This window comes from Giraffa tippelskirchi, chromosome 3 (genome assembly GCF_054371585.1).
Source record: "Giraffa tippelskirchi isolate mGirTip1 chromosome 3, T2T-mGirTip1v1.2.pri, whole genome shotgun sequence".
Taxonomy (NCBI): domain Eukaryota; kingdom Metazoa; phylum Chordata; class Mammalia; order Artiodactyla; family Giraffidae; genus Giraffa; species Giraffa tippelskirchi.
Window position 1 is genome coordinate 23026459 of NC_137277.1, and position 27997 is coordinate 23054455.

General features: G+C 35.8%; 1 protein-coding gene and 1 pseudogene across 2 annotated transcripts; both read left to right on the forward strand.

The window, feature by feature from the left end:
* Positions 1 to 58: 58 nt before the first annotated feature.
* On the forward strand, positions 59 to 27957 carry FBXO47 (F-box protein 47). Of its 2 annotated transcripts, none has more exons than XM_081582266.1 (11): positions 59 to 252; positions 2759 to 2965; positions 3489 to 3656; positions 8859 to 8935; positions 10202 to 10279; positions 13254 to 13362; positions 19136 to 19312; positions 20468 to 20614; positions 21289 to 21431; positions 23653 to 23812; positions 24471 to 27957. In XM_081582266.1, the coding sequence occupies exons 2-11, from the start codon at positions 2785 to 2787 to the stop codon at positions 24581 to 24583; spliced, it is 1353 nt and encodes a 450-aa protein (XP_081438392.1). In that variant the 5' UTR covers positions 59 to 252; positions 2759 to 2784; the 3' UTR covers positions 24584 to 27957. The 2 variants fall into 2 exon arrangements, with proteins under 2 accessions (XP_081438392.1, XP_081438394.1); XM_081582268.1 differs by having other exon boundaries at positions 3567 to 3656.
* On the forward strand, positions 6513 to 6919 carry LOC145542762 (cytochrome c oxidase subunit 7A2, mitochondrial pseudogene; annotated as a pseudogene).
* Positions 27958 to 27997: the final 40 nt, after the last annotated feature.

The following is a 27997-nucleotide window of genomic DNA, read 5'->3' on the forward strand; positions in this document are numbered from 1 at the left end:
ATCCGGGGGCGGGGCCTTCTTCCCGCTGGGGCTCCTGGGAGGATTCTAAAATATTCTCGAGGCCAAGGGGGCGCCTGAGAGACTGGAACGCAGCTTCGGAGCCGACGGGAGCCGGACCTTCCGTCTGCCTGGCCGCAGAACCTTGAGGAAATACTTTCTTTTCTAAATATTAAGAAATTTGAGGAGGTGGGGCAGAACGACTAAGTCCCATTTTCCTGTGATCCTTTAGCCGGAAAACTGTCAAAATCTGTGGTAAAAATTTTTTTTTTCCCCAATAATTTCTGGAGATAGTTTCATCTTTCCATGGACTGGAGACAGTCAAAAATGCATCCCAGTGTGGTTTGACTCTTAAATTGGGCAGTTTTTCTTTTATGGCCTCCCTAGTTTACCTCTTTGAAGATATTTTGAGCTTATTCCGGAGCAGAGGGGGATGGGTCTCTTCAAAGGGTTTTCTTATGTTAAAACAAAATAGAAATTCTAGTGAATTGCTGTTGGAAGGTTTTCTCTGAGGAGAGGGAGAAAAGTTCATCCAAGAGGTACTTAAAGTCTTTCAAACGTGGGCAAAAGTAGTGAGATGTAACAGGGCATTGAAATGTCATCGTGTTACGATTATTTGGGTTCGTGAGTCTCATTCTCTAGAGGGCTGAGAGGAAACCAGAAAATAATTTGGGATTATACCTTTAGGATCCTCAGAAAGTCTTGTTATCTCCCCTGGAACGTTCAGATCTGACTGAGAAAAAGAAAGAATTGTAAGAGGAGACTTCAGTTTTAGAAGAATTTAGATCGCTGTGTTTTACTCCTCTCAGAGGTTTAAAAATATATACAGTGTGTGGTTGACACACTAAAGCCCCCCAGGTTTTAGGTGTCGTCAGTGAGTTTCTGAAGAGCCCACAGGCTCCCACCCAAGTCCCAGGTTACACAGTGCTCAGAGAAACAGAACAAAACCTAGGCCGGGTGTATATTTTATTATAATGAAAAATGGTCTTAAATGCCTACTGTGAGAAGTTAAAAACAATCTTATGGATTGAATAAATTAATATTCTCTCATTTGATGAAATCCCATGCAGTCCTTTTAAAAATATATACTTGTAGAAATATATCTATTGGTATGGAAAGAAATTACAATTTTAATTACAACTGAAAAGGATTACAAAATAGTGTGAACAGTGATTTCCTCTATTTTTGTAAAAAAAAAACATATATGGAAAACTCTAGAATGATATAAGCCAAAGGGCTTGATTTTGTGCTAAAAATCAAATGAATTTAATTTTCTTCTTTTTGTTTGGCTGTATTTTGTAAAAATTTTTGACAGCGCATGTTACTTGTGTAATTTTAATGATTATTTAAAAATATCTACTAGCAAAGCACTATGTAGGGTATAGTTTTAAAGGAAATTTACAATATGCTTTTCACTAAGCACTAAATTTCTTGGCCACATTTTCAATTATACAGCTGATTTTAAATTGATGTAAATTGACACATAACCTTTTAGATGAATAAGTAGCAATGTGATTTTTAGCAATTTTGTGCCAAAAGGAGAAAATGCATTTTGGTCAGATGTATTTGTAACTCTTTGATGAAATGTCTTAGTTGTTTCTTCAGAAATAAGGAGCCCCAGATTGGAGTTACAGTTATGCATGTGTACATATGCATGTATATTTACAAAAGACAGTGTTTTAGGAATAGGAAAAGGAATGACACAAAGTCACTGTGTGTGATAAATAACATTTTTTTTAAAGAATTATCATTTAGTGTAAGTGAATTACTAATAACTTCAATAAAATTCTTTCTAGGAAATGTTTAGTTTGAAATAAGTTATGTAGACCCTTCCTAACACTTGTCAGTTCAGTCAGGTCAGTCACTCAGTTGTGTCCAGTCTTTGCAACGCCATGGACTGCAGCACGCCAAGCTTCCCTGTCCATCACCAAACTCCCAGAGCTTACTCAAACTTATGTCCATCGAGTCAGTGATGCTATCCAACCATCTCACCTTCTGTTGTCCCCTTCTCCTCCCACCTTCAATCTTTCCCAGCATCAGGGTCTTTTCCAATGAGTCAGTTCTTCGCATCAGGTGGCCAAAGTGTTGGAGTTTCATTATTAACTGTTATGAAACAAAAGTGGAATTGAGGGAAAATTATTCATTAATTTATTCTAGTCTTATTAATTTTACAAAACTTTGATTTCACCACACGTAGTGAATCATAATGAAACCATCTTTATTAGAGCTAGTCAGTTTTAAAAAGCTGCAAACTAAAGTCTGTTTTTTAATCTCTTGTCTTTATTGTTTCCAACGAAAGAACATGTCAGTATTAAGTTTTTAAAAAATAGAAAAGTTTTAATTCTACATTAATACTTTGAATTTTTAAGAATTAAAGTAAAAACAACATACTAATTGACAAATATTGAATGGATTGAAATTATAATTTTTTGTGTTAAATCTTTTGCTTTTTGAAAATGTCACATTTCTTTTCTTAGAATACATTTCATCTAAATACATACCTCATTTTCTACTAAAACTCTGTCTAAAATATCTGGCTAAGAAGGAAAAGATTTTTAAGTATTTCATATCATGCTGGAATGAATAAATAGACTCTATTGGTTGGAATGCCATATATTGGACATCACGTTAAAAGTTCTGTAAATATAGAGAGATAACTATTACGCATCAAAATATGAATCTTTCCATTTAAAAAACAACATCACTTCATCAATATAATTTCCTTTTGTCTTTGTCTCTTGTGCTTTTTTTTTCTAACCAGGATAAATTCATGAGATAAGGAAGAGGATGGCGTCTAGAATAAATATCAGTTTCACTTTGATTCCTAACCAGAAATATAGACGTAGTAATCGTCGATCCAGCCAGTTTTCCAACACCTTTGACTCAGATTCTCAGCCCTTATCAACACTTGGAAATTTTAAAGCCTTGCCATTGGAAATATTCCAAATAATTCTAAAATATTTGTCAGGTGAGGTTTGGCGACTCTAAGTAGGCAACATGGACACTGGAATATTTTATTTTCCCCAAGAAGCAGTTTGTCATCTTAGACCCCGCTAGAATGTTAATGGTGTTCAGTTCAGTTCAGTTCAGTCTCTCAGTCATGTCCGACTCTTTGTGACCCCATGGACTGCAGCACACCAGGCCTCCCTGTCTGTGTTCACATTTAGTTTATTTTTTAAAATGTCATAATTGTTAGGTAAGTGATACTCAGAGAAAATATGATACTCAGACTCCTTAAAGCATGGTTCTAATTATAATAATCTGACTGTTACATCCCCAAATGTTTCTAATTCATTGAGAACTAGATTTCAAACAATTTTAAGATTTTTCCCTTTTCCCCACTTTTATTATTTATTTTTAGTAGTATTATTAATAGTATTATTTAGTAGTAGTATTAATGAGCTAACCTGTAAGTTTATAGACTGCTGATAGTGATGTTCTTGTATTTAAGCCATTCACATATATGTATATATGTATATTTCTTTTGTTAGTGAAGGATATCAGCATGCTAAGCATGGTGTCCAAAACAGTCAGCCAGCACATTATTAATTATATCTCAACCTCATCAGGAAGCAAAAGACTTTTACTACAGGATTTTCATGACCTTGAGCTGCCTGACAGAGAAGACACCACTATATTGGAACACTACAGATCTCTAGGTAAATTATGTAATATGATGAGAATTGTAACAGGTAAAGAACTATACTTAATTAAGGGGGTTTTATTATGCAATTCTATAAAGCGTGTGGGAAATGGAATACTTCCTATTTCCATGACACTTTTACTCTTCCAGTGTGAGGACCTTCCCTTAAGGAACTTCCCTTAACAACAATCCTTTTGTTTAATGTTTAGTTGCTCAGTTGTGGCCAACTCTTTGCAACCCTGTGGACACCAGGGTTCCCTGTCTTTCAGAATCTCCTGGAGTTTGCTCAGAGTCTTGTTGGTGATGCCATCCAACCATCTCATCCTCTGTCACCCTCTTCTCCTGCTGCCCTAAGTCTTTCCCAGCCTCAGGGTCTTTTCCAGTGAGTCGGCTGTTCGCATTAGGTGGCCAAAAGATTGGAGCTTCAGCTTCAGCGTCAGTCCTTCCAGTGAATATTCTGGGTTGATTTCCTTTAGGATTGACTGGTTTGATCTTGCTGTCCAAGGAACTCTCAGGAGTCTTCTCCAGCACCACAATTCCAAAGCCTCATTTCTTTGGTTCTCAGACTTCTTTATGGTCCAGTCTCACATCCCTGCGTGACTACTGGAGAAACCATAGTTTTGACTATACAGATCATTGTCAGCAAAGTGATGTCTCTTTTTTTTAATAAACTGTCTAGGTTTGTTATAACTTTCCTTCCAAGGAGCAATCGTCTTTTAATTTCATGATTGCAGTCATCATCCACAGTGATTTTGGAGCACAAGAAAAGAAAGTCTGTCACTGTTTCCACTTTTTCCCCATCTATTTGCCATGACGTGATGGGACTGGATGCCGTGATCTTCATTTTTTGGATGTTGAGTTTTAAGTCAGCTTTTTCACTTTCCTTTTTCACCCTAATCAAGAAACTTGATCAGTTCCTCTTCACTTTCTGCCATTGGGGTGGTGTCATCTGCATATCTGAGATTATTGATATTTCTCCCAGCAGTCGTGATTCCAGCTTGGGGTTCATCCAGCCCAGCATTTCACATGTTGCATATAAGTTAAATAAGCAGGGTTATAGTATACAGCCTTGATGTACTCCTTTTCGAATTTTGAACCATTCCATTGTTTCATGTCCAGTTCTAACTGTTGCTTCTTTTCCTGCATACAGGTTTCTCAGGAAATGGGTAAGGTGGTCTCGTATTCCCATCTCTTTCAGAATTTTCCACAGTTTGTTGTGATCCACACAGTCAAAGGCTCTAGTGCAGTCAATGAAGCAGAAGCAGATGTTTTCCTGGAATTCCCTTGTTTTCTCTATCATCCAGCAAATGTTGGCAGTTTCGTTTCTGGTGCCTCTGCCTTTTTTAAACCCAGCCTGTATACCTGGAATTTCTTGGTTCACATACTGCTGAAGCCTAGCTTGAAGGATTTTGAGCATAACCTTGCTAGCATGTGAAATGAGTACGATTGTTAGGTAGTTTGAACATTCTTTGGCATTGCCCTTCTTTAGGACTGGAATAAACACTGACCTTTTCCAGTCCATTGGCTACTGCTGAGTTTCCAAATTTGCTGGCATATTGAGTGCAGCACTTTAACAACATTATCTTTTAGGATTTGAAATAGTTCAACTGGAATTCCATCACCTCCACTAGCTTTGTTTGTAGTAATGCTTCCTAAGGCCCATTTGACTTCACACTTCAGGATGTCTGGCTCTAGGTGAATGGTCACACCATTGTGGTCATCCGGGTCTTTAAGACCTTTTTTGTACAGTTCTTCTGTGTATGCTTGCCACCTCTTCTTAATCTCTTCTGCTTCTCTTAGGTCCATACTATTTCTGTCCTTTATTGTGCCTTCTCTGCATGAAATGTTCCCTTGGTATCTCTAGTTTGCTTGAAGAGATCTCTAGTCTTTCCCATTCTATTGCTTTCCTCTATTTCTGTACATTGTTCATTTAAGAAGACTTTCTTATCTCTCCTTGCTATTCTTTGCATTCAGATGGGTGTATCTTTCCTCTTCTCCTTTGCCTTTCTCTTCTCTTCTTTTTTCAGCTATTTGTAAGGCCTCCTCAGACAACAGTCCCTTACATTATCTTCAAAGATGAGAATGCACTTTATTTTTTATTTTATTTTTTTGTTGTTGAGAATGCACTTTAAAGTGTCCGTCCTTGTGACTTCATGTGGATACAGTGTCATTGAAGCTTATCGTCTGGTGGCTTACCAGTTTAGGAAATTGATGTATTTCTATGCTTTTCTTTGTGTGGATATGATGAATTTTATCTCTGTATTTCTTTTCCTTTTCAACCATAATCTAGTTCTTAAAATATAAAATAAATTTAAATGTATTATTGTGGAAAATCACTTATTCTGTTATCAGAAACAATGGTTTCCTTTCTTAAGGATGCTATGCATTTACTAATAAATCATTATGCTATTATTAAATTAACTTTAGCAAAGGAAGTTGTGGATGGTTTCTTCCCTGGATTTGTAATCATTTATATCTTTCATCCCATTCATTGATTTCATTCTCCCTGAGTGCTCAAATAAAATTCTAATTTTGACTTGACTTAATGACACCAGTTTAATTATGAAGTTACCTGTAGTTAATCAAAACATGGCAATAAAACTAAATATCTGATGTTGAGAGTAAGTTAAGTGAATGTTACCTTTTAGTAGCCCAAGGATGCCTAGTTTTCAAATAAATAAGACTGTATAGATGTGAAATACATCAAACTGTATTTGATAAGTATACTTAATAAGACTAAATGAAAAGTATGTGATCTAGTTACAATGTTATTGCTTTCAGTACTTATAAAGCTTGCAAAAGTATACATCAGTTGGCGTGTGGACTTCTCATTGCTGGTGGTCAGTTATCACCTTTGGTGGGCAGTAACTGAGCCAAGATGCTATGGAATCTTCTGGCTCTCTGTCAGATTACTAAGAGGACCATAAGTACTGCTTTACGCAGGCAGAGTGAAAATAAGGTTCCAGAGAAACAAAAGCTGTTTCAGGAGGATAATGGAATTCCAGTGCATCTGAAGGGTGGGATAGCTGATGCCCTCCTGTATAGAGCCACCGTGATTCTTACAGTTGGTGGAACGGCATATGCCATGTATGAACTGGCTGTGGCTTCATTTTCCAAGAAGCAGGATTGACTTCAGTTTACCCTCCAGCCATCAGTTGGTTCAGTTCATTCAGTTCTCTGTGGACCAGTAATCTGATACATAACTGAGTTCTTCGGGGATCAATATTGACTTGTACTAGCTGCCACCAATAAAGCAGTCTTGACCATGAAAAAAAAAAATACATCAATTACTTTTTGCCACTTATTGTAAATATCTTTTTTCAAACATCATCAGTTGTGGAAGAAGAAGTGGTACTTGGGAAAAGCTTATTCTTTAGTTTAATTAGAATTTTTTCTCCCTGATCAGGCTCAATTGCATAAACAAACAAAAAAAGCATTAAGACAATTATGTGGATAATTCAGTTAAAAATACAGATATGTGTTGATCTGTAAAGGTAGCTTTTAAACATGGTTTTATTTGTGTAATGATTTCAACCTTCCATTTAAATTTGGTGCAGACAGCTAGCTTATGACTGATTCTTTAGATAAATGTTTGATGTACTTACCATTTCCTCACATTGCCGTTCCTCTGTTCTTGTTTTTCGACATTAACATTTTCAGAATTCTGCATTCTGAGGTTTATACATTTTAATTTGCTGCTTCATACAAAACAGAGCAGATGGCCAGTGTGAAAAGAACAGTACATCTGATTTACTTTAGTGAGAAGAATTTAAAGAAGTTGGTCTCTAAAGAGTATAACGGAGCACCTGTGTTAAAAAATAAATACGTCAACCGGCATTGGTTTTTATGGGAAATTGCAACCCTTAAAAATAGGCATTCTACATTTAAAAAAGTAACCAGCATGCAATTAGAGTTTACAATTCCCCAGCTATGATATGCCTTGGGACTAGATGCCAGAACATGAAAGGAAAAGAACTCAGCCTGAAAACCAAACGCTGAAAATGTCTTTTTATGTACAAAAATAAGAAGGGTTTATCTTTAAAATGCAATCCTGGTAAAGTGTTACCCAAACATAGAAACTTCTAAAAATAAGTTCAATTCCCATAGATTCTACAGAATTATATAAAGTTTATTATATTATGTAAAAAAGTAAATGCAGAGAAGATGAAGACTAAAGAAAGTCATGATATTCAGGTATGCGTTTTCTTACCATATATCTTATTTTTAGTTGAGGATATTTGCCCTTATAGGAATGCTAACAATATATTGCCATTTTAGGAGAACAGAACACTTAAAGTTAGAGAAAACAAATCATACACTTCCTGTCACTGTAGTTCAAGTTACATAGCTCACTGGGAAATTAAAAGCTTTTTAAAAAAATATGTAAACACAAAATTCTATACATTCTTAACGTGCAAGCCCCATAAAAGGATATCTTTAAAGAAAGAGATAAATATTTCATCCAAACTGGATACTTTCTATGAGGGGAAAAAAGCCTTCTAATCTCTGAAATTTCACACACTTATGACTAAGTTTTTGTACAGTATTTGGAGAAAGGAATACAAAATCTATTCTCTCACTCTTTCCATTAGCAACTCTTAAAACATTTTCCCTTGTGAACATGAGGTTAATTTTAAGAGATACCAGGAAAAAAAAAGATACTGGAATATGATTTCTATGGAATAAAGACAGTAGAGTTTCCCAATTGTGTTTTGTATTTGGTTATTGTTGTCTTTTGGGGGGCTTCCCTTGTAGCTCAGTGGGTAAAGAATCTGCCTGCAATGCAAGAGACCCAGGTTCGATGCCTGGGTCAGGAAGATCCCTTGGAGAAGGAAATGGCAACCCACTCCAGTATTCTTACCTGGAGAATACCATGGACAGAGGAGTCTGGCAGGCTACAGTCCCTGGAGTCCACCATTGTTATCTTTTTAAATTGAAATACTTTCTTAAATCTATTCTATAGCACCAATTTCACAATTTTTTGTAAGATTTCATGTCATATCCTCTTGGGTGAATACCAGAGTCATCCTTGGTAAACACCATGTATTACAAGTATTGTGCACCCATCCTCCCAAACTTCCCCTTAAAAACACTGATATCAGCTCACAGTCCACTATGGTACGTTTCACTTTCAGGAAACATTATGCTGTGAGTTATAAATATTCTTAAGTTAATTACATTATTGTCGTTTTTTACATGTGTCTCTTTACTTTCTCAGGTCTACTATTTAAAAGATGTACATTGCTGCTACCCACAAAGGAAAGACTAAAGTACATTCACAAGATTCTTGCAGATGTAAGATCATACTTCTAAATTAGTTCACAATCTTGATTTCCAGTAAAGATATTTTATTATTAATGTCTTATACTCATTTTAAATCTGTATTTATTTTCATGGAATTTCATGAATTAGTACTAAAAATTGATTGATGATAATTAATACTTTACCAAGTACTCAGATTATAAAACACCAAAATGTAGTATAGGAGTATTTTCACTCAAGTTTATTAGGTTTATCAAAGTAGTAAAAGTATTTTTACCTCATGGGAGTTCTGAAGATGTTTTAAAGTGATGATGTAGATATTTTATTAAAATGAAAATAGTTTCCAAGTGTTAACATTTTACTGTTTAAATATTAAAAGCATTTTTAATATATAAAATGACAAACCTTTTATGATAATTTATGACGTGGAAATGTGTATTAATGTGTTAGGGCATAATCCCTGTTAGACATTGAGTTTTATTATATAAGTCCAAATATATATCTACTATTGCTGATTCAGTTTTACACTCAATAGTATGCAAACTGTTTCCACTGGCTTTTTTCATGTCAGTGTTTGCATTAACTTCAGCCTCTATGTTATTGCAGCAACTTTCAAGATGATCTTCCTGACATTCATTTCTTCATTCCTCAAGACATTCTATATGCTGAATCACTTTCATCAATTTAATTTTCTTGCTTAAAAATCTTTCAGTGGTTACTCAATTTCATCACAATAAGGTCCAAAGTCCACAGGTGGTATTTAGGTTCCCCTTGACAGTGCAAGCTTAATTCCTACTATCTTGAGCCTGACTAAGCTGCTCATATCTTTCTTTCCAAATGAACCTTTTTTATTTTTACCTCTATACAATTGTCCCTTTATTGTTTCCCCACCAATACTATCTATTCATTATATTTGAATCCCACTTAAAGACATTACTTTTTTTACATCCTTCATAAGCTTTTTAAATCATTCTCAGAATGATCCTTTCCCTGATTTCATCATGTCTGATATGTTTATTTGGTCATTGTAGCACTTATACATATTCTAACCTGAAATGTAAAAATAACTTCAGGTGTGTATATTGTCCTAAATAAATTGTGAGCTCCTTGAGGCAGAGACTTTGTTTTATACTTCTTTCATAATCCTCCACCTATATAACATGATGCTAATCAGTTATATAGTGTTTTAGTTATTTTCAGTTAAGACTGAAAAAGGTCATTGCATATTTCCACTTAATTTAATCAAATCATTGTACAGTTCCACTGAAAAGAAGGAATTAATAGTTGTTCTCTTTATAGGTTTCCTGTTTTAAATTCAGTGGATGTGCAGCTCCTTTGCAATGTGTAGGATTACTATGTTATGGCATATTTTTACAGGTACATTTTTTATTTACTGAAAGAAGAAAAGGAATTCTTTTTGAACTGTTAATAAGTAGAGTATGTAATCTGTCTTTCTATAAAATAATAAAAGTGATAATAATCTAAAAAGAAAACAAAATAACATTGTAAAGGTTTGAGAATGTGTTAATATGTTTGCCACCTCAGATTTTCTTCTTGGATTTCTCACTAGTAAGATATGTTTAACATTTATATGCTCTATACCAATGTCCTTAAAGTTTCCAGCCAATTGTAATGACTGGAAATATTGTGGGGTACAGAGTGTGGATGTGTAATGAGTTTTAAGTCTTGGGCTAGTTATTGAAGATGTGATTTTAGAAATCAACTGTATTTTAAAAATTGTGACTATGGGAAATGATAGATACAACTGCTTTTATTATGGGACTTCCCAAGTGGTGCTTGTGGTAAAGAACCTGCCTGCTGAAGCAGGAGACAAAAAAGACCCAGGTTCAATCCCTGGGTTGGGAAGTTCCCCTGGAGAAGGGCATGATAACCCGCTCCAGTATTCTTGTGTGTAGAATACCATGGATAGAGGTGCTTGGCAGGCTATAGTCCATGGGGTTTCAGAGTCGGATATGGAGTGCAACACATCAGGCATCGTTGTCCTTCACTATCTCCCAGAGTTTGCTCAAATTCATGTCCATTAAGACAGTGATGCTATCTAACCATCTCATCCTCTGCCTCCCCCTTCTCCTTTTGCTTTCTCAGCATCAGAATCTTTTCCAATGAGTCGGCTCTTCGCATCAAGTAGCCAAAGTATTGGAGCTTCAGCATCAGTCCTTCTGATGAATATTCAGGGTTGATTTCCTTCAGGATTTATTGGTTTGGTCTCCTTGAAGTCCAAGGGACTCTCGAGTCTTTGCCAGCATCACAACTGAAAGCATCAATTCTTTGACGCTCAGCCTTCTTTACGGTCCAGCTCACATCCATACATGACTCCTGGAAACACCATAGCTTTGACTATGTGGATCTTTGTCAGCAAAGTGATGTTGCTGCTTTTTCATACGCTGTCTAGGTTTGTCATAGTTTTACTTCCAAGGAGCAAGCATCTTTTAATTTCACAGTTGCAGTCATTGTCCGCAGTGACTTTGGAGCCCAAGAAAAGAAAATCTGTCACTATTTCCACTTTTCCCCATGTATTTTCCATGAAGTAATGGAACTGGATGCCATGATCTTCTTTTTTTACAGTGTTGAGTTTCAAGCCAGCTTTTTCACTCTCCTCTTTCGCCCTCATCAAGAGGCTCTTTAGTTCCTCTTCACTTTCTGCCATTAGAGTGGTATCATCTGCGTATCTGAGGATGTTGATATTTCTCCCAGCATTCTTGATTCCAGATTGGGATTTATCCAGCCTGGTATTTCACATGATGTACTCTGCATAGAAGTTAAATAAGCAAGATAACGATATACAGTCTTTATATATATATACAGGCTGTATATACAATATACAGTCATACTCCTTTCCCAATTTTGAACCAGTCCGTTGTTTCATGTCTGGTTCTAACTGTTGCTCCTTGACCTGCATACAGTTTTCTCAGGAGACAGGTAAGGTGGTCTGGTATTCCCATTTCTTTCAGAATTTTCCAGTTTGTTGTGATCCACACAGTCAAAGGCTCTAGTGTAGTTAGTGAAGCAGAAGTAGATGTTTTCCTGGAATTCCCTTGTTTTCTCTATCATCCAGCAAATGTTGGCAATTTGGTCTCTGGTTCCTCTGCCTTTTCTAAACCCAGCCTGTATACCTGAAATTTCTCGGTTCACATACTGCTGAAGCCTAGCTTGAAGGATTTTAAGCATAACCTTGCTAGCATGTGAAATGAGTGTGATTGTTAGGTAGTTTGAACATTCTTTGGCATTGCCCTTCTTTGGGACTTGAATGGAAACTGGCCTTTTCCAGTCCTGTGGCCACTGCTCAGTTTTCCAAATTTGCTGGAATTTTGAGTGCAGCACTTTAACAGCATTATCTTTTAAGATTTGAAATAGCTCAACTGGAATTCCATCACCTCCACTAGTTTTGTAGTAATGCTTCCTAAGGCCCACTTGACTTCACACTTCAGGATGTCTAGCTCTAGGTAAGTGACCACACCATCTGGTTATCTGAGTCATTTACACCTTTTTTGTTTAGTTCTTTGTATTCTTGCCACCTCTTCTTAATCTCTTCTGCTTTTCTTCGGTCCTTACTGTTTCTGTCCTTTATTGTGCCCATCCTTGCATGAAATGTTCCTTGATATCTACAATTTTCTTGAAGAGATTTCTAGTCTTTCCAGTTCTACTGTTGTCCTTTATTACTTTGTACTGTTCACTTAAGAAGACTTTCTTGTCTCTCCTGGCTATTCTCTGGAACTCTGCATTCATTTAGGTATATCTTTCCCCTTGTCCCATGCCTTTCACTTCTCTTCTTTTCTCAGCTATTTGTAAAGCCACCTCAATCACTTTGCCTTCTTGCATTTCTTTTTCTTTGGGATGGTTTTGGTCACCACCTCCTGTACAATGTTACAAACCTCCATCCATAGTTCTTCAGGAAGTCTGTCTACCAGATGTAATCCCTTGAATCTATTCATCACCTCCACTGTATAGTCGTAAGGGATTGATTTAAATTCTACTGTAGTCTGAAACTAAGCCACAGTATGGTTGTGAGTCAGGTATCTAAAGTTGTGTTCTAGGGTTTGGGCCTTACTATGTTATTTTCCTCTTATCTGTCAGAGGTCAGGATTCAATACCATTTAGTTCTCTGAAAAGAGACTCTCAATGCATCCACAAAGAAATTGGATTTTGGAGCATTTCTAGGTTTTGTTTAATATAAAATTCCCTATGAATTTTAACAGTCCCATACTGGATAAAGTTGCACATCACCCTGATTTTGTGCTGCAACAGTTGATGGTCATAAGGCAATAGTGACTTATGTTTTGATTTGATGGTTTGAATATCTGCAATGTTTCCTTTATTTTATCATTCTCAGACCTTAACAGCAGGTTGGGATGAACTCGAGTGCCATCGTGTTTATAATTTCTTATGTGAGCTGACTAATCTGTCCCGCAAGATGCAGACAGTTGTCTGCAGCAAACCAGGTAAAGAACTAAACTTCAGAGATAACATTATACAGAGATTAAAATAGAAAAAAATAATATAGTTCTAAAGTATATTTTAAAATAAACTGCAGTGTTTATTTCTAGAAAGAGGACAAAGAGATGTAAGGGAATGATAAACACTAAATCAGATAGTGAAGCAGAAGTGGCCTGTAATTACAGAAAGAGATGTGCTCAGAGGGGCTTCAACCATATTAATAATATTTTATTCCTTAAACTGGTAGAGGATACAAGGTGTTCATTATAATATTCTTTAAACGTTTATATATACCTGAAATATATTTTAAAAATTAAATCTATAATTTAGCAATGTCACTCTGAGAAATTCCCACAGTGTGTACAAGGGGATATGTATAAGAATGAGCATTGCAGGGGAAACTGCCAATAATCTAATGCCTATTGTCAAGAGAATGGGTAAATGAATTGTGGCATATTTATACAATTAAAAACCATTAATAGTTAAAATGAGTTAACTGGAGCCATGTGTATTTTTAATATGGATAAATCTCAAAATATAATTTGAGAGAGTTCAGTTCAGTTCAGTCGCTCAGTCGTGTCCTACTCTTTGCGACCCCATGATTCACAGCACGCCAGGCCTCCCTGTCCATCACCAACTCCCAGAGTTTACCCAAACCCATGTCCATCGAGTTGGTGATGCTATCCAACCATCTCATCCTCTGTCGTCCCCTTCTCTTCCTGCCCCCAATCCTTCCCAGCATTAGCGTCTTTTCCAATGAGTCAACTCTTCACATGAGGTGGTCAAAGTATTGGAGTTTCAGCTTCAACATCAGTCCTTCCAATGAACACCCAGGACTGATCTCCTTTAGGATGGACTGGCTGGATCTCCTTGCAGTCCAAGGGACTCTCAAGAGTCTTCTCCAACACCACAGTTCAAAAGCATCAATTCTTCAGCGCTCAGCTTTCTTCACCGTCCAACTCTCACATCCATACATGACCACTGGAAAAACCATAGCCTTGACTAGACGGACCTTTGTTGGCAAAGTAATGTCTCTGCTTTTAAATATGCTATCTAGGTTGGTCATAACCTTCCTTCCAAGGGGTAAGCATCTTTTAATTCCATGGCTGCAGTCACCATCAGCAGTGATTTTGAAGCCCCAAAAAATAAAGTCTGACACTGTTTCCCCATCTATTTCCCATGAAGTGATGGGACCGGATGCCATGATCTTAGTTTTCTGAACGTTGAGCTTTAAGCCAACTTTTTCACTTTCCTCTTTCACTTTCATCAAGAGGCTCTTTAGTTCTTCTTCACTTTCTGCCATAAGGGTGGTGTCATCTGCATGTCTGAGGTTATTGGTATTTCTCCCAGCAATCTTGATTCCAGCTTGTGCTTCTTCCAGCCCAGCGTTTCTCATGATGTACTCTGCATATAAGTTAAATAAGCAGGGTGACAATATACAGCCTTGATGTACTCCTTTTCCTATTTGGAAGCAGTCTGTTGTTCCATGTCCAGTTCTAACTGTTGCTTCCTGACCTGCATACAGGTTTCTCAAGAGACAGGTCAGATGGTCTGATATTCCCATCTCTTTCAGAATTTTCCACAGTTTATTGTGATCCACACAGTCAAAGGCTTTGGCATAGTCAATAAAGCAGAAATAGATGTTTTTCTGGAACTCTCTTGCTTTTTCGATGATCCAGAGGATGTTGGCGATTTGATCTCTGGTTCCTCTGCCTTTTCTAAAACCACCTTGAACATCTGGAAGTTCATGGTTCACATATTGCTGAAGCCTGGCTTGGAGAATTTTGAGCATTACTTTACTAGTGTGTGAGATGAGTGCAATTGTGCGGTAGTTTGAGCATTCTTTGGCATTGCCTTTCTTTGGGATTGGAATGAAAACTGACCTTTTCCAGTCCTGTGGCCACTGCTGAGTTTTCCAGATTTGCTGGCATATCGAGTGCAGCACTTTCACAGCATCATCTTTCAGGGTTTGAAATAGCTCAACTGGAATTCCATCACCTCCACTAGCTTTGTTTGTAGTGATGCTTTCTAAGGCCCACTTGACTTCACATTCCAAGATGTCTGTCTCTAGGTGAGTGATCACACCATCATGATTATCTGGGTCGTGAAGATCTTTTTTGTATAGTTCTTCTGTGTATTCTTGCCACGTCTTCTTAATATCTTCTGCTTCTGTTAGGTCCATACCATTTATGTCCTTTATCGAGCCCATCTTTGCATGAACTGTTCCCTTGGTATCTCTAATTTTCTTGAAGAGATCTCTAGTCTTTCCCATTCTGTTGTTTTCCTCTATTTCTTTGCATTGATCACTGAGGAAGGCTTTGTTATCTCTCCTTGCTATTCTTCGGAACTCTGCATTCAGATGGGAATATCTTTCCTTTTCTCCTTTGCTTTTCGCTTCTCTTCTTTTCCCAGCTATTTGTAAGGCCTCCTCACACAGCCATTTTGCTTTTTTGCATTTCTTTTCCATGGGGATGGTCTAGAAAAGGCTACCAAACAATAGTTTTAATATGATACCATTTATATACATATTTAAAACATGTTAAATAATTCTATATATTCTTTATGGTTATATACATATGTAAAAAAATACAAGAACATAGTTGGGAGGTATGATAGTTAATTTTGTGTGTCAACTTTGGTAGTCCATGGTACCCAGATATTTAATCAAACATTATTCTAGATGTTTGAAATTATTCTTTAGATAAGATTGACATTTAACTCAGTAGACTTTGAGTAAAGCAGATTACCCTCCATAATGTGGGTGGGCCTCATCCAGTCACTTGAAGGCTTTAATAGAAAATGACTCTTCTCCCCAAACAAGAAAGAATTCTGCCAGCAGACTGTCTTTGGACTTGAATTAGAAGTCCTCGCCTTGTTGGAGCCTGCCAACCTACCTTGTAGGTAATGGACTTGCCAAGCTTCTGTAATCTGCATAAGCAAAACAAATCCTATGTATATATACACATCCTGCTACTTTTGTTTCTCTAGATAGCACTGATTAATACAGCAGGAACAAACCCCAATTAAGATGGTGATTATCTCTAGGGAAGAAGGGAATTGGGGCTGATAAACAAGAAGTTTTAACTGTATGAATAATGTTTTATTTCTTTTTAATTCTGAAGCAAATATAACAAAAAGATTTGACAAAACTAGATGATCAGTATACAGTATTTGTTATAGTATCTCTGTTTTTCTGTCAGCTTGAAATATTTCATTATGAAACAAATCATGGCAGAATTTTTTAAGGCAGATATAGAAGCCCAGTGAAACAATAGCAAAATTAATTTATCATGTCCTTCTCTTGATCAGAAAGTTTTATTAGTTCCCTGATATCTTCCCTGGTAGTTCAGCAGGTAAAGAATCTGCAGGAGACTTTGGTTTGATTCCTGGGTCAGGAAGATCCCCTGGAGAAGGCATAGGCTACCCACTCCAGTATTCTTGGGTTTCCCTGGTGGCTCAGTTGGTAAAGAATCCTCCTGCAATGTGGGAGACCTGAGTTTAATCCGTAGGTTGGGAAGATCCTTTGGAGGAGGGCATGGCAACCCACTCCAGTATTCTTACCTGGAGAATCCCCATGGACAGAGGAGCATGGTGGGCTGCAGTCCAAGGGGTTTCAAAGAATCGGACACAACTGAAGGACTAAGCACACTAAGCAACTGATATCTTCAAAATAAAGTCCAAACTATACTGTTCTTCATATACTAACCCCAACCTACTTTTCCAAACTTACTGCCTATTACTCTCTGTATCAGTTTGACACAGGGATATTGCTCTGTATCACAGATTCCTCTTACACATTTCTACCTCATACCTTTCATTCATTCTCTTTTTCCTGAAATGCCATGTCTCCTTTTCATCCTTTAAGACCCAGTTTACTTGATCTATCCTGATCTCCCTAGACCTGCAATAATCTCTCTCCTCTAAACTGTGTTACTTGACTTAACACATCAAGAAATACTTATTTACATATGGCCTTGGTGTGTTGGTAGACTTTCCACTTACACTTATGTACAAGTAAGTAGATCATAAGTACTATAAGAATATAAAATGTAAAATGGTGTCACCACCATGGAAAACAGTTTATTACTCAAAAAACTAAATGTAGAGTTACATATGACCCAGTAATTCCACTCCTAGGCACCTAACTAAGGAAATTGAGAGCAGGAACTCGAACAAATACTTGTACAACAGAATTCACTGAAACATTATTTTCAATGGCCCAAAACGGAAACAACCCAAGTGTTCATCAATAGATGAATGGATAGATAAAATGTGGCATATATATACAGTGGAATATTATTCAGTCATAAAAAGGAGTGAACTTTCTGGCCACACCATGTGGCTTGCAGGATCTTGGTTCCCTTAGCAGAGATTGAACCTGGGCCCCAGCAGTGGAAGCACAGAATCCTAACCATTGGACCACCAGGGAATTCACAGAAGTGAAGTTTTGATATAGGCCACAACATGGATGACCTTTGAAAACATATGCTAAGTGAAGTAAGTCAGACACAAAAGGACAAATATTGTATGGTTCCACTTCTGTGAGGCACCTAGAACAGGCAAATTCATAAAAACAGAAAGTAGATTAGAGGTTACCAAGAACTGGGGGGAGAGGGAAATGGAGAGTGATTGCTTAATGGTCACAAAGTTTCTGTTTGAGGTGAGAAAAAGTTTTAGATAGGGTAAGAGTGATAACAGTTGACCAACATTATGATTGTAATTGATGCCACTGAATTTTATACTTTAAAAATGGTTAAAATTGCAAATTTTAGATTATATATATTTTACCACAATTTAAGAAAACAATGTAATATATCAAAAACTGTTGAATTATATACATTAAATTAAATTATATACATTAAAGTTGTATGGTATGTAAATTATATATATATTCCAATAAAGTCGTTTTTAAAAATACATGAGACACCATTTTATACCCACTTGGATGGCTAGAATCAAAACATCAGATAGCAATTGTTGGTGAGTATGTGGGGCAGTTGGAGCCCTCATACCCTGCTGGCCAGAATGCAAAATGGTACAACCATTTTGGAAAACAACCTGGCAGGTCTTCAAATGATTAAATATAGAGTTACCATATGACCAAGCAATCTTATTCCTAGGTATATCCTCTAGAGAAACATATTCATATAGAAACTTGTAAATGAATGTTAATAGCAACATTATTCATAATAGCCAAAAGGTAGAGACAACCATCAATGGGTGAATAAACAAAATGTGGCGTATCTATACAATGGAATGTTATTTGGCTATAAGAAAGCATGAAGTATTGATACATGCTATAACATGGATGAACCTTGAAAACATGCTTTGGAAAGAAGCCAGACACAAAGGACCATCTGTCTACAACTTCATTCATATCAAAGTTCAGAATAGGGAAATCTATAGAGACAGAAAGTAGTGGTTAGTGCTGTGGGTGATAAAGGACAGAGGGATGGGAGAGGTATAGTTAAAAGAGCAGAGCTTCTTTTTGAGGTGATGACGATGTTCTAAAATTAACTTGGTGATAGCTGCATATATCTATGAATATACTGAAAAAAAGTTGAATTGTATATCCTTTAAATTGGTAAGTTTTATGGTATGTAAATTGTATCCCAGTAAAGTTGTTTTAAAAAGTAGTTCCTTGATAATCTAAAATTTTTACAGAGTAAATGAAGTAACACTCTCAGTACAAAGCATATTAATGATGTATGTCTTTGATCTATCCAATTATGCATATCAATCTAAGAAGAATGCTTTACAATTCTTTTGTCTTCGTAGGAAGCGCCCGAAAACTGGAGTTAAGGATCAGGCTATTCTGTAGGAACGTACTGCTTGATCACTGGACCCATCAAAGTGATTCTGCATTTTGGTTGACATGTATATTGAAACCGTGGCCAATGGTGAATCAGGCAAGATTACTGTATATCATCTTCGGACCTATATCTTCTCAAGATGGTGAGCATCTATTTCTTAGGGGTGTATGTTACAAAGCTGGTTAATTACTTTTACTTTAGGAAACATCATTTTGTACCTGCTTAGTTTCATCATTCTTTTTTTTTTTTGGATATGGTTAGTTATTATAAAAGAGAACCATGGAAATTATTTACATGATGAAAGACTTCAGAAATTCAGTGGAATGGGCAGCTTCACATGATGCCATTTCAATTTCAGTCAACATATTTCCCAAGAATGTCACCACTCTAAATAAGAAATAGTCATTGTTGTCTGGAACTACTTTGGTGCCTCCATATTCTAGGAGAACTTTTATCTCCAACTTTCATGCTAACTGGTTGAATCTGTCCGCCCTTTCCTTTAGAGCCGGATGCAACAGCTACCACCATTGCTTGCAATACTTTTCCTTGTGATTTTTCTGGAAGCATAATGCCTCCTTTGGTTACAATTTCAGCTGCACTTCTTTCAACTAATACATGACTCCAGCTGCCACAGTTCATACTCTTCTCTCACGCTGCAGCCACAAGGAGAGACCTCTTATCATTCTTAATAACTAAAGTGGATACAACTGTATACTACATTACACTACATTTGCTTGGATGAATATATTTCTTTCGTTCACACGGCATTATGTCAGGACTTAACCAGTTTAAAGTGTGTTGAGTAGCAGCAGGAAGCCAATCTGCAATCAAATTTTGTTTGTGTGTATAATTCAGAAAAAGAATTGGTCATAGGTAAACAATAAAAATTGACTGGATTACTCAATTTTGATATAAATGTCTGGAAGATTCTGAAATACAGCATGCTCTCTTTTTGGAAGGTTATCACTAGGTTTTATTTCATTTTAGTAAGATTTTGTCAATTGTTTATTTTAATTTCTGTTATGGGATAACATTATCTTTGAACCATAAAGTGTTTTGCTTGGTGAAACTACCTTTTCTTTACTTTATTTAGCTATTGTTGCTGTGCTTCATTGCATCAGTCAGAGACATTAAAATTTATACTGTTATCAGAATTGACCTTTCATTATGAAAGTAGCATGTATAAGTAATGGATTTCATTATGCAATCCAATTTCCTTTTTAAATAATCCATGTACTCTTTATCAGAGAAGCAACTATTCTGTCATAGCCTAGTTTTTGTTTCATTTATCATTCAGGACAGGTGGTTTGGCAGAAAATGATAGAAGGACCTACAGATGAATCCTGTCTGAAAGGTTTGGCTGATGCCATTAAATTACTATATGACACAGGCACCAACGAATGGACAGCAGATGATGTTATCAGTCTTGTAGATGAACTGTCAGGTAAAAAAAACATTTACCACATAGAGTAATAAAAATGTATTATTAGAATACAGTTATAAAATTGTAAGGACATAAAGCAATTAAAAAAAATTTTTAATGCTATACATACAACTCTATAGGAAACAAATGACTTATCTGAAATCACTTTTTGATTTTTGAAGAGAATGCATATAATCAATTTACTTTCCTTCAGTTTTCCTTGTCAATTTTATAGATATTATTCATTGTTATTATTATTTGAAAGTTTCATAATTTTATTAGCTTAGTTATTCCCATTTTGCAAGTTCTCAGAAACACCTCCTAATGTTGAATAAGAGGAAAGCCCTCTTATTGGTACAGGAGAGATGAAACAATGTTTCCCATTCCTGCATAATCCTTTAAAGTTCTCAAGATTTCTTTCTTTTCCCAGGATTAGACCACTTTGTCTGTTGACCTTTGTGGGAGAAATGCTTTGACTATATTACTAGTACATTTGTGAGAGTCACTGTGACTTGGCAATAATCTCTTTTGCCGAGTAAAGGCTGTAACTGGAAAACTAAAGCATTTTCTCCAAGATTCTCCTTTGACACTAATTGTATTTCCAATAAAGTGATATAATATTACATGTATTTAATGATCTTTACTATAGCTATTATGTAATATCTCATTAAATACTGTTTTTCCTTTAATAAAAGTGGTTCCTCGTGAGTGGCTTCTGGAGAATAATGCACGTCTCCTAATCCTAAGTGGGAACAACATCTGTTTCACTTTCATGGCTAGTAAAGCTGTGAACGGACGCACCATTGAACTGGCAAAGCTGATAGTCTTTTTGGCTTTGGTAAGTAAAAAATAAGTTTTTTCTAGCAAGTTGTTTAACATTATAGCTGACCTACCAAGGAGCTGCCATGAAGGAACTGAAATATGTACAAAACATTTTGAAAGAATAAGTATTTAAGTATATTTCTATATATACTTAAAATTTTTTAATTTATATAATAAACATTCATATTTGGAGACATTCTTTATATTAACCTCTCCCCACTTCATATCTGGATTGTCATTATACAGCTCTGCCAAGTTATATTCTTTTTTTCCCCTTAGATTCCATTAAAAAAAATAAAGCACCCTATATAATTTACTCCAAGGTATTTCCTGGGCATCAGGGAGAGAATGTGGAAGTGAGTGGTGGTAGAAGTGAAACAAGATTTGTAATTGCTGAAGCTGGAGAATGGATACTAAGGGTTCATAATACTACTCTCTTTACTTTTATATAGTTTAAATGTTTTTAGAAATAAAACATTTAAAAATATATTTAATGTCCATTCATTTAACACAAATTGAGTGTTTACTATGGGCCATACACTGTGTGAGATTTTAGGACTGTGGAAATTAGTAGAACAACTCCTGACCAAAGCTGCTTACAGTGTTTTAAGAGATATCAAAGTATGTATAAATAAATTCAGTGTGGGAATTTCCTGGCAGTCCAGTAGTTAGGACTTAGTATTGTCACTGCCACGGCCTGGGTTCAATCCCTGGTCAGGGAACTAGGTCCCACATGCCACAACTAAGAGTTCGCATGCCGCAACTAAAGATCCCAGGTGCCGCAACAAAGCTCTGGCACAACTAAATAAGTAAATAAGTATTTTTTAAAAGATGTGAAAATGTGAAGAAAGCTACCAAATTAACTGTATTCTTAATGTAAATATTTATTTTAATAAGAAAATGTCCTAAAAAAAAAAAAAACAGAAAAAGAGAATTGGAATTGCATGGCTATCTCAGGGAACTATAAGCAGTTCGGTATTATTTCTGAAGGGAAAAATGTGCAGAAGAGGAGGAGGTGGTGAGTTTAGATAAGAAGGGAGAGGCCAGGTAAGGAGGGACCTTGTAGACCATTCTGTGGAGCTTGAACCACAGTAGCCACATTGCTGACAAGTTTTAGGAAACAGGGAGACACTCTCAGTTTTACTTTTTGGAAGATGACTTTGGCCTCACTCTAGCAAAAGGAATGGAGAGGAAGCCATTAGGGGTGGAGAAGCCTTCTCTGATTAACATCTCAACTCTGATCATTAATTTTCTCTAAATCGCCTCAGATTTGTCTTCTATTTATCTTCACTTATCACTGGTGTTCTTAAGCCACTATCTTTGTGGGGTAATTGTCTCCCTAAATAGGAAAACTCTTTGAAATCCAGAACTATGTCACTTACTTCTTTCACAATGTCTTGTACAGTGATTTATACATAATAAGTAGCAATAAATCTTTCCTGTCAGATTAACATTATTTGGTTATATTGCTATATAGTTTATTTTCATGCTGTATGTTATTTGGCTATGTGAACAATTTGCCATTTAGAATGTTAGTAAATCAACCTTTTTCCTTTCAGTCAGTTTTAGCTAAAAACATGTAATCCTCATTTTATTTATTTTTTAAATAATAAGAGAGAGAAATATTCCTTACAGCTCTCAAGATGGAAAGTTAATATTATCATAGAGCTCTCTTGCCTATTGAAATTGCCTGTTTGTTTGTCACTCTCATTGGATCCCTTGAATATAGAGGCCTTGTGTTTATGGCTTGCCACAAGTGTCCCAACTCTTAGCATGTGCTCAATAAATATTTACTGAATGAATGAATAAATGAGCAGGAGCCTTTTTTTTTCATATCTTTAATAATTGGTGTTTGTTTGGCCGTGTGGCATGTGGGATCTTAGTTTCCCAGCCAGGGATAGAACTCATACCCCCCGTAGTGGAAGCACAGAGTCTTAACCACTGGACCACCAGGGAATTCCCAGTAATTGTTTTCAATATTATTTTTTTGCATTAATAGTATCCTATAATAATCTTGAACCAGGCTTTTATTTACTTCATGCTTTTTTCCCCACAAAATTTGTACCATTTGAAAGCAAAGGAGTATTAGATATAAGAGCATTTGCCATTTATACACTCAACATATTATGTTATTAAATTATGTTAAATTTATAAACAATAATTGTTAATACTATTTTCAAATTCTACAACTTTCTTCACATGAAAATTTACCACAATGCTTTGTATGTCTAAACCAGGTGTGTGAGAAAGAACTATACTGCATGGATTGGGCAGTTAAAATGATGCAAAAAGTCTGTAAAGTCTTTAGCACTCCAGTGGAAAGAAGTAACTTCCTGCAGAGTGTGGCAAATGCATTTGCATGTGCTATAATGGAAATGCTACAGTCAGTTACGTCTGGTGAGTATACATGTAGATGGTACACAAGTGTGAGTAAAATGCATGCTAGTCTTCCCTTAAGACAAATATAATTCTGTATAGACTTTTATTTCTAAGCAAAGAATAGAAAAATCAGTCATTGTTAGTTTTTTCATGAGATATATTTAGTTTCTAGTATTGTCACTTTTAAAATCTGTTATTGGTTTTAATGGAAAACATAAAGTTGAAGAGTCTGCTCTGAAAGGAACCAATATAATTCTGCACAGCAAAAAATCTTAACCTGCTTACTTGACCACCTATTCAAACCATCATAATAATATCCTTTATTTGTATAGTTTGCACATTATATTATTTCACAGTTTTATTAGGTGGCAAACATGATAATTAACCCTAATTTGCCAAGGAGAAAACTAAGGCATAGAGAAATTACCTGACTTGCCCAAGGTCATGAAGTTAAGAGCAATAAAGTATGGACCAGCATATTTTTTTCTGATTTATAATTCAGTGCTCTTAATATAATTCCATGATTTCAGTTGTTAACATCTAACTTAATGAAAATCACAAACTAGTCTTCTGTTACACAGTATTAGGGATAATGTGTATGTTTTGAATAAATCATATATTTAGAAACTTAACTGTCATTTTCTTTTCTCTTTGTCTGTTCCTGTGTATGGCGTAGGAGATGGTGATGACGACGACAGAAGCTTTATGAATTTGTTCCATCTTGTGCAGGCTCAGGCTAGCTTCCATAAAGAGGTCCTGTATTTGACCATGAATGTTCTCTCTTCCTAAATACTCAGAAATCTTTGCATTTAGAGAATACCTCACTGAACTAATGATTAAAAGAGTGTTACTTTTCCACACTCAAAGAATAGCATCCATGGGACTTTTTATCACCTCAGTAACCTAAGAATTTAAAAGCTGCATAAAACTCTAGAAGCAACTGCTTAAATCATTATTAATATAAAAATTACAGGCAAACCCAAGAATGTATTGAGATTTCTCTAGAAAACAAGCTGTGCCTCTCAAACTAAATGGAACATTAGTGTTAAAAAATCCAGGGCCAGCTAATCCGTATGTGTGGATTCTCAAAGCAAGAGAAAATTCTGTTACATAATTAGAGCAGACCCAAATAGTGTGTCTATGTTCACTTTGCTTAGATTGTATAGTCATAGCCTAGAATGTTTTGTGAAGATTTACAGTATGATGTTTTGGGTTGTTCAGATATAAATCATATTTTTTTTACTACCTTTTTGCATATGATTACAGAGAACATTGTGTTTGGTTCATGTTTTTATGGATCAAAAACCAAAGGAAGTATGTTTTTGTGTACATACAGATCCATACATGTATGTGTATATATACATATGTGTGTGTGTGTGTGTATATACCACATAACACACACATGTGCAAACACACATATATGTCCTTCTTTAAGACAAATAATCTAAAAAGTCTATAAATAGAGGAAGGTGTATATTATCTTAACACAATCAAATCATCTTTTATTCTTTCCTGGGGATTTGAGTAAAATGTTTCAAGTAAGGTAAAATATAAAATGAGAGAAAGTAGCTATTCTGCTCCTAAAGCTTTTCTCCTTATTTTAAATAATAAGACTTGAAACTGGAAGCATGAATGGTTCCAGCAATCCATGAGAGAGTGAGGTTTATTTTCACTCAAGTAAATGGGTTCCAAGAAGCTCCAGGACTATTTCAGTTTGACTAGTATCTGCAACCATCACTGTTACTATTAAAATAGAAAAAATAGTGCCCAGTGAGCTGAAATAATGCTGGAGCCCTCCTGGGTCTCCCATTTTCTTCTCCTTGGGTTTGATCACTTTACTTCTGCTGAAGATACACCCTTTCCCAATGGACTTCTCAGAAGCTGACTTTCTTTTCCTGAGCCCTTGATGTTTTAAATCATCTCTGGAGCTGATGAAGGAAAGAAAAACTAGAAGATATGGAAATTACCCACAGAATTGGGATAGAAATTGTGGGAAATTCTCAAGTTCGACAAGAGGGTTAAGAGATTTAATAGGGTGGAGAATGAGTGAAAATTGTGGAGAAAATATGAATTGTAACAAGATTTTACTACACTTTAATAGCAAAAAGACTTACCTTTATTTTGAGGGGTCAGAAATTAACTGCCTTTCTTTGATGGATTGTCCAACTAATTCCATCAGTAGCAGGAATTTTTTTCTTTAGAGTCTAGTATTTGTATATTTATGCACAAAGTTCTTTCTTTTATCCTGATTTCATTTTCTTCTTTTCAATGTAAGGATTCACCCACAACTAAATTATAAGGATTAAAAGTTGTCAGATACCATAATACAAAAATAACACTTTAATTAGCTTTTTTTCCTCCTTCTCTCACTCTTTTTTCCCTACATGCTTTGGAAAGCCTAATCCATTTCTTAATCAAAACACTGGTGATTCCAAATTGAGAATATTAGATTATATGGGGGAGAAAAGAAAAAATTTTTAAAGTAAAAATTTTCATATAAATAGTGAATATTTTAAATGTTTTCCTAAATGGATGTTAAGTTCATTGCCTTAGAGAAAGAAATTTAATATTGTGAAATTGCTTTGATTCCTTGAATTATCCAAGTCTTCACACCAGTTATTTTCAGCATGTTTACAAAAGAATAGCGGTTTAATTTAAAACATTTTTTTATCTGGATTGTGAATTGCGTTACACACTTCACCTGACATGATTGCTGCAGCAAATTTTTTTTAGCTTACATTATTTCCTTATTCTTTTTGTTTTTTTTTTCTATGTATTTATTTATTTATTGGCTATACTCAGTCTTCATTGTTGTGCACAGGCTTCTCTCTAGTTGTGAGCGGAGTTGCGGTGCCAGGGCCTCTCATTGCGGTCACTTCTCTTGTGGCTGAGCACTCTAGGGCGTGCAGGCTTCAGTAGTTGTGGTTCCTGGGCTCTAGAACTCGGACTCAGTAGTTGTGGTGCACAGGCTTAGTTGCTCTGTGGCATGTGGGATCTTCCCAGACCAGGGATCGAACCCGGGTCTCCTGCATTGGCAGGCGGATTCTTTACCACTGAGCCACTAGGGAAGCCCTATTTCCTTATTCTTAATAATTGTGAGATTATTATCTCATTCTCTCCAGAAATTTAGAACATAAGAAAGTCTGATTCATTCTTTGGGTACAGTAAATAAATGATACCATCTTGTTACTAATAAAAAGTAAACTGATAAATTCATCATTTGATTATTAATAGATATAGATAATCTTTGAGACCAAATTGCAGTTTCCTCAACTTGGCAGTTTTTTTGCTGAATACATTTGTCATCAGGAATGAACTGTGATATCAAATTTTAAGGTGGGAAATTAACTTTCAAAAGTATATATTATTACCGATAGTACTGATGCTTAAGTGATGGTAGAGGCAGTCATATCACCACAAAAAGGGAGCATTTGCAAAATGAATAGCCTAAAAACAGTGGACGACTGTCCACTTCTAACCCACTCTAAAATAGTCATGATAAAATAATGATGTAAATTGTCAACAGGTCAGATAATTTATCCTGTACCTCTTTCTAAACTAGGAGATTAACCTGGGTTTCTAGCTTTTTCCTTCTTTTAGTAATGATTTCCTCAGTCTCTTTTGAGCTTGATTTATAGGATGGTTTTTGTTTCCACTAGAAGACAAACTCAACAACACATCATCATATTTATCTTTACTATTGTTTCTAAACACACACATCACACCACAGTAGCACTAATGACAATCTAATGACACTCATTTTCTTAGAAACTAAAGTTTATATCTTGTGAGAAATACTCTGTGCCTTATGAAACTATAGAACTTCTATCATTAATACTTTTTTAAATAATTCCTTCTCATGCTGTGCTGACCCCTCAACTTTATCATCTTCACAATGTAGTACATCCTGTACTTGGGAAGCTGTTCAGGAAGCTCAAGCAATTGTTTATCAGGTGGCTCTCCGTAACATGAACAATTGGCACCTGATTTTACACTTTATCCATCCCTTCATGGCTTAGTTGGTGCTTCCAGTTCTTCTATTAATAACAAAATATTTTATTGCCAGAATAATTATTTACCTTTGGAGATTAGAGCAAGCATGAGGTGCCCAGTAAAAGGTGTAACTGGAAAAACCACATTATGTCAATAAAAAGCAAACATGAGCCTCTTTGTGTGATGATTACTCAAGAGTTAATTGCCTAA

What these genes read in the sequence shown, in the direction of transcription:
- FBXO47 (XM_081582266.1), top strand. Translation starts at nt 2,785, where the DNA reads ATGGCGTCTAGAATAAATATCAGTTTCACTTTGATTCCTAACCAGAAA. An exon ending in GGAACACTACAGATCTCTAG is followed by an intron (nt 3,657 to 8,858) that starts GTAAATTATGTA and finishes TTACTTTCTCAG; the next exon opens with GTCTACTATTTAAAAGATGT. An exon ending in TTCACAAGATTCTTGCAGAT is followed by an intron (nt 8,936 to 10,201) that starts GTAAGATCATAC and finishes TTCTCTTTATAG; the next exon opens with GTTTCCTGTTTTAAATTCAG.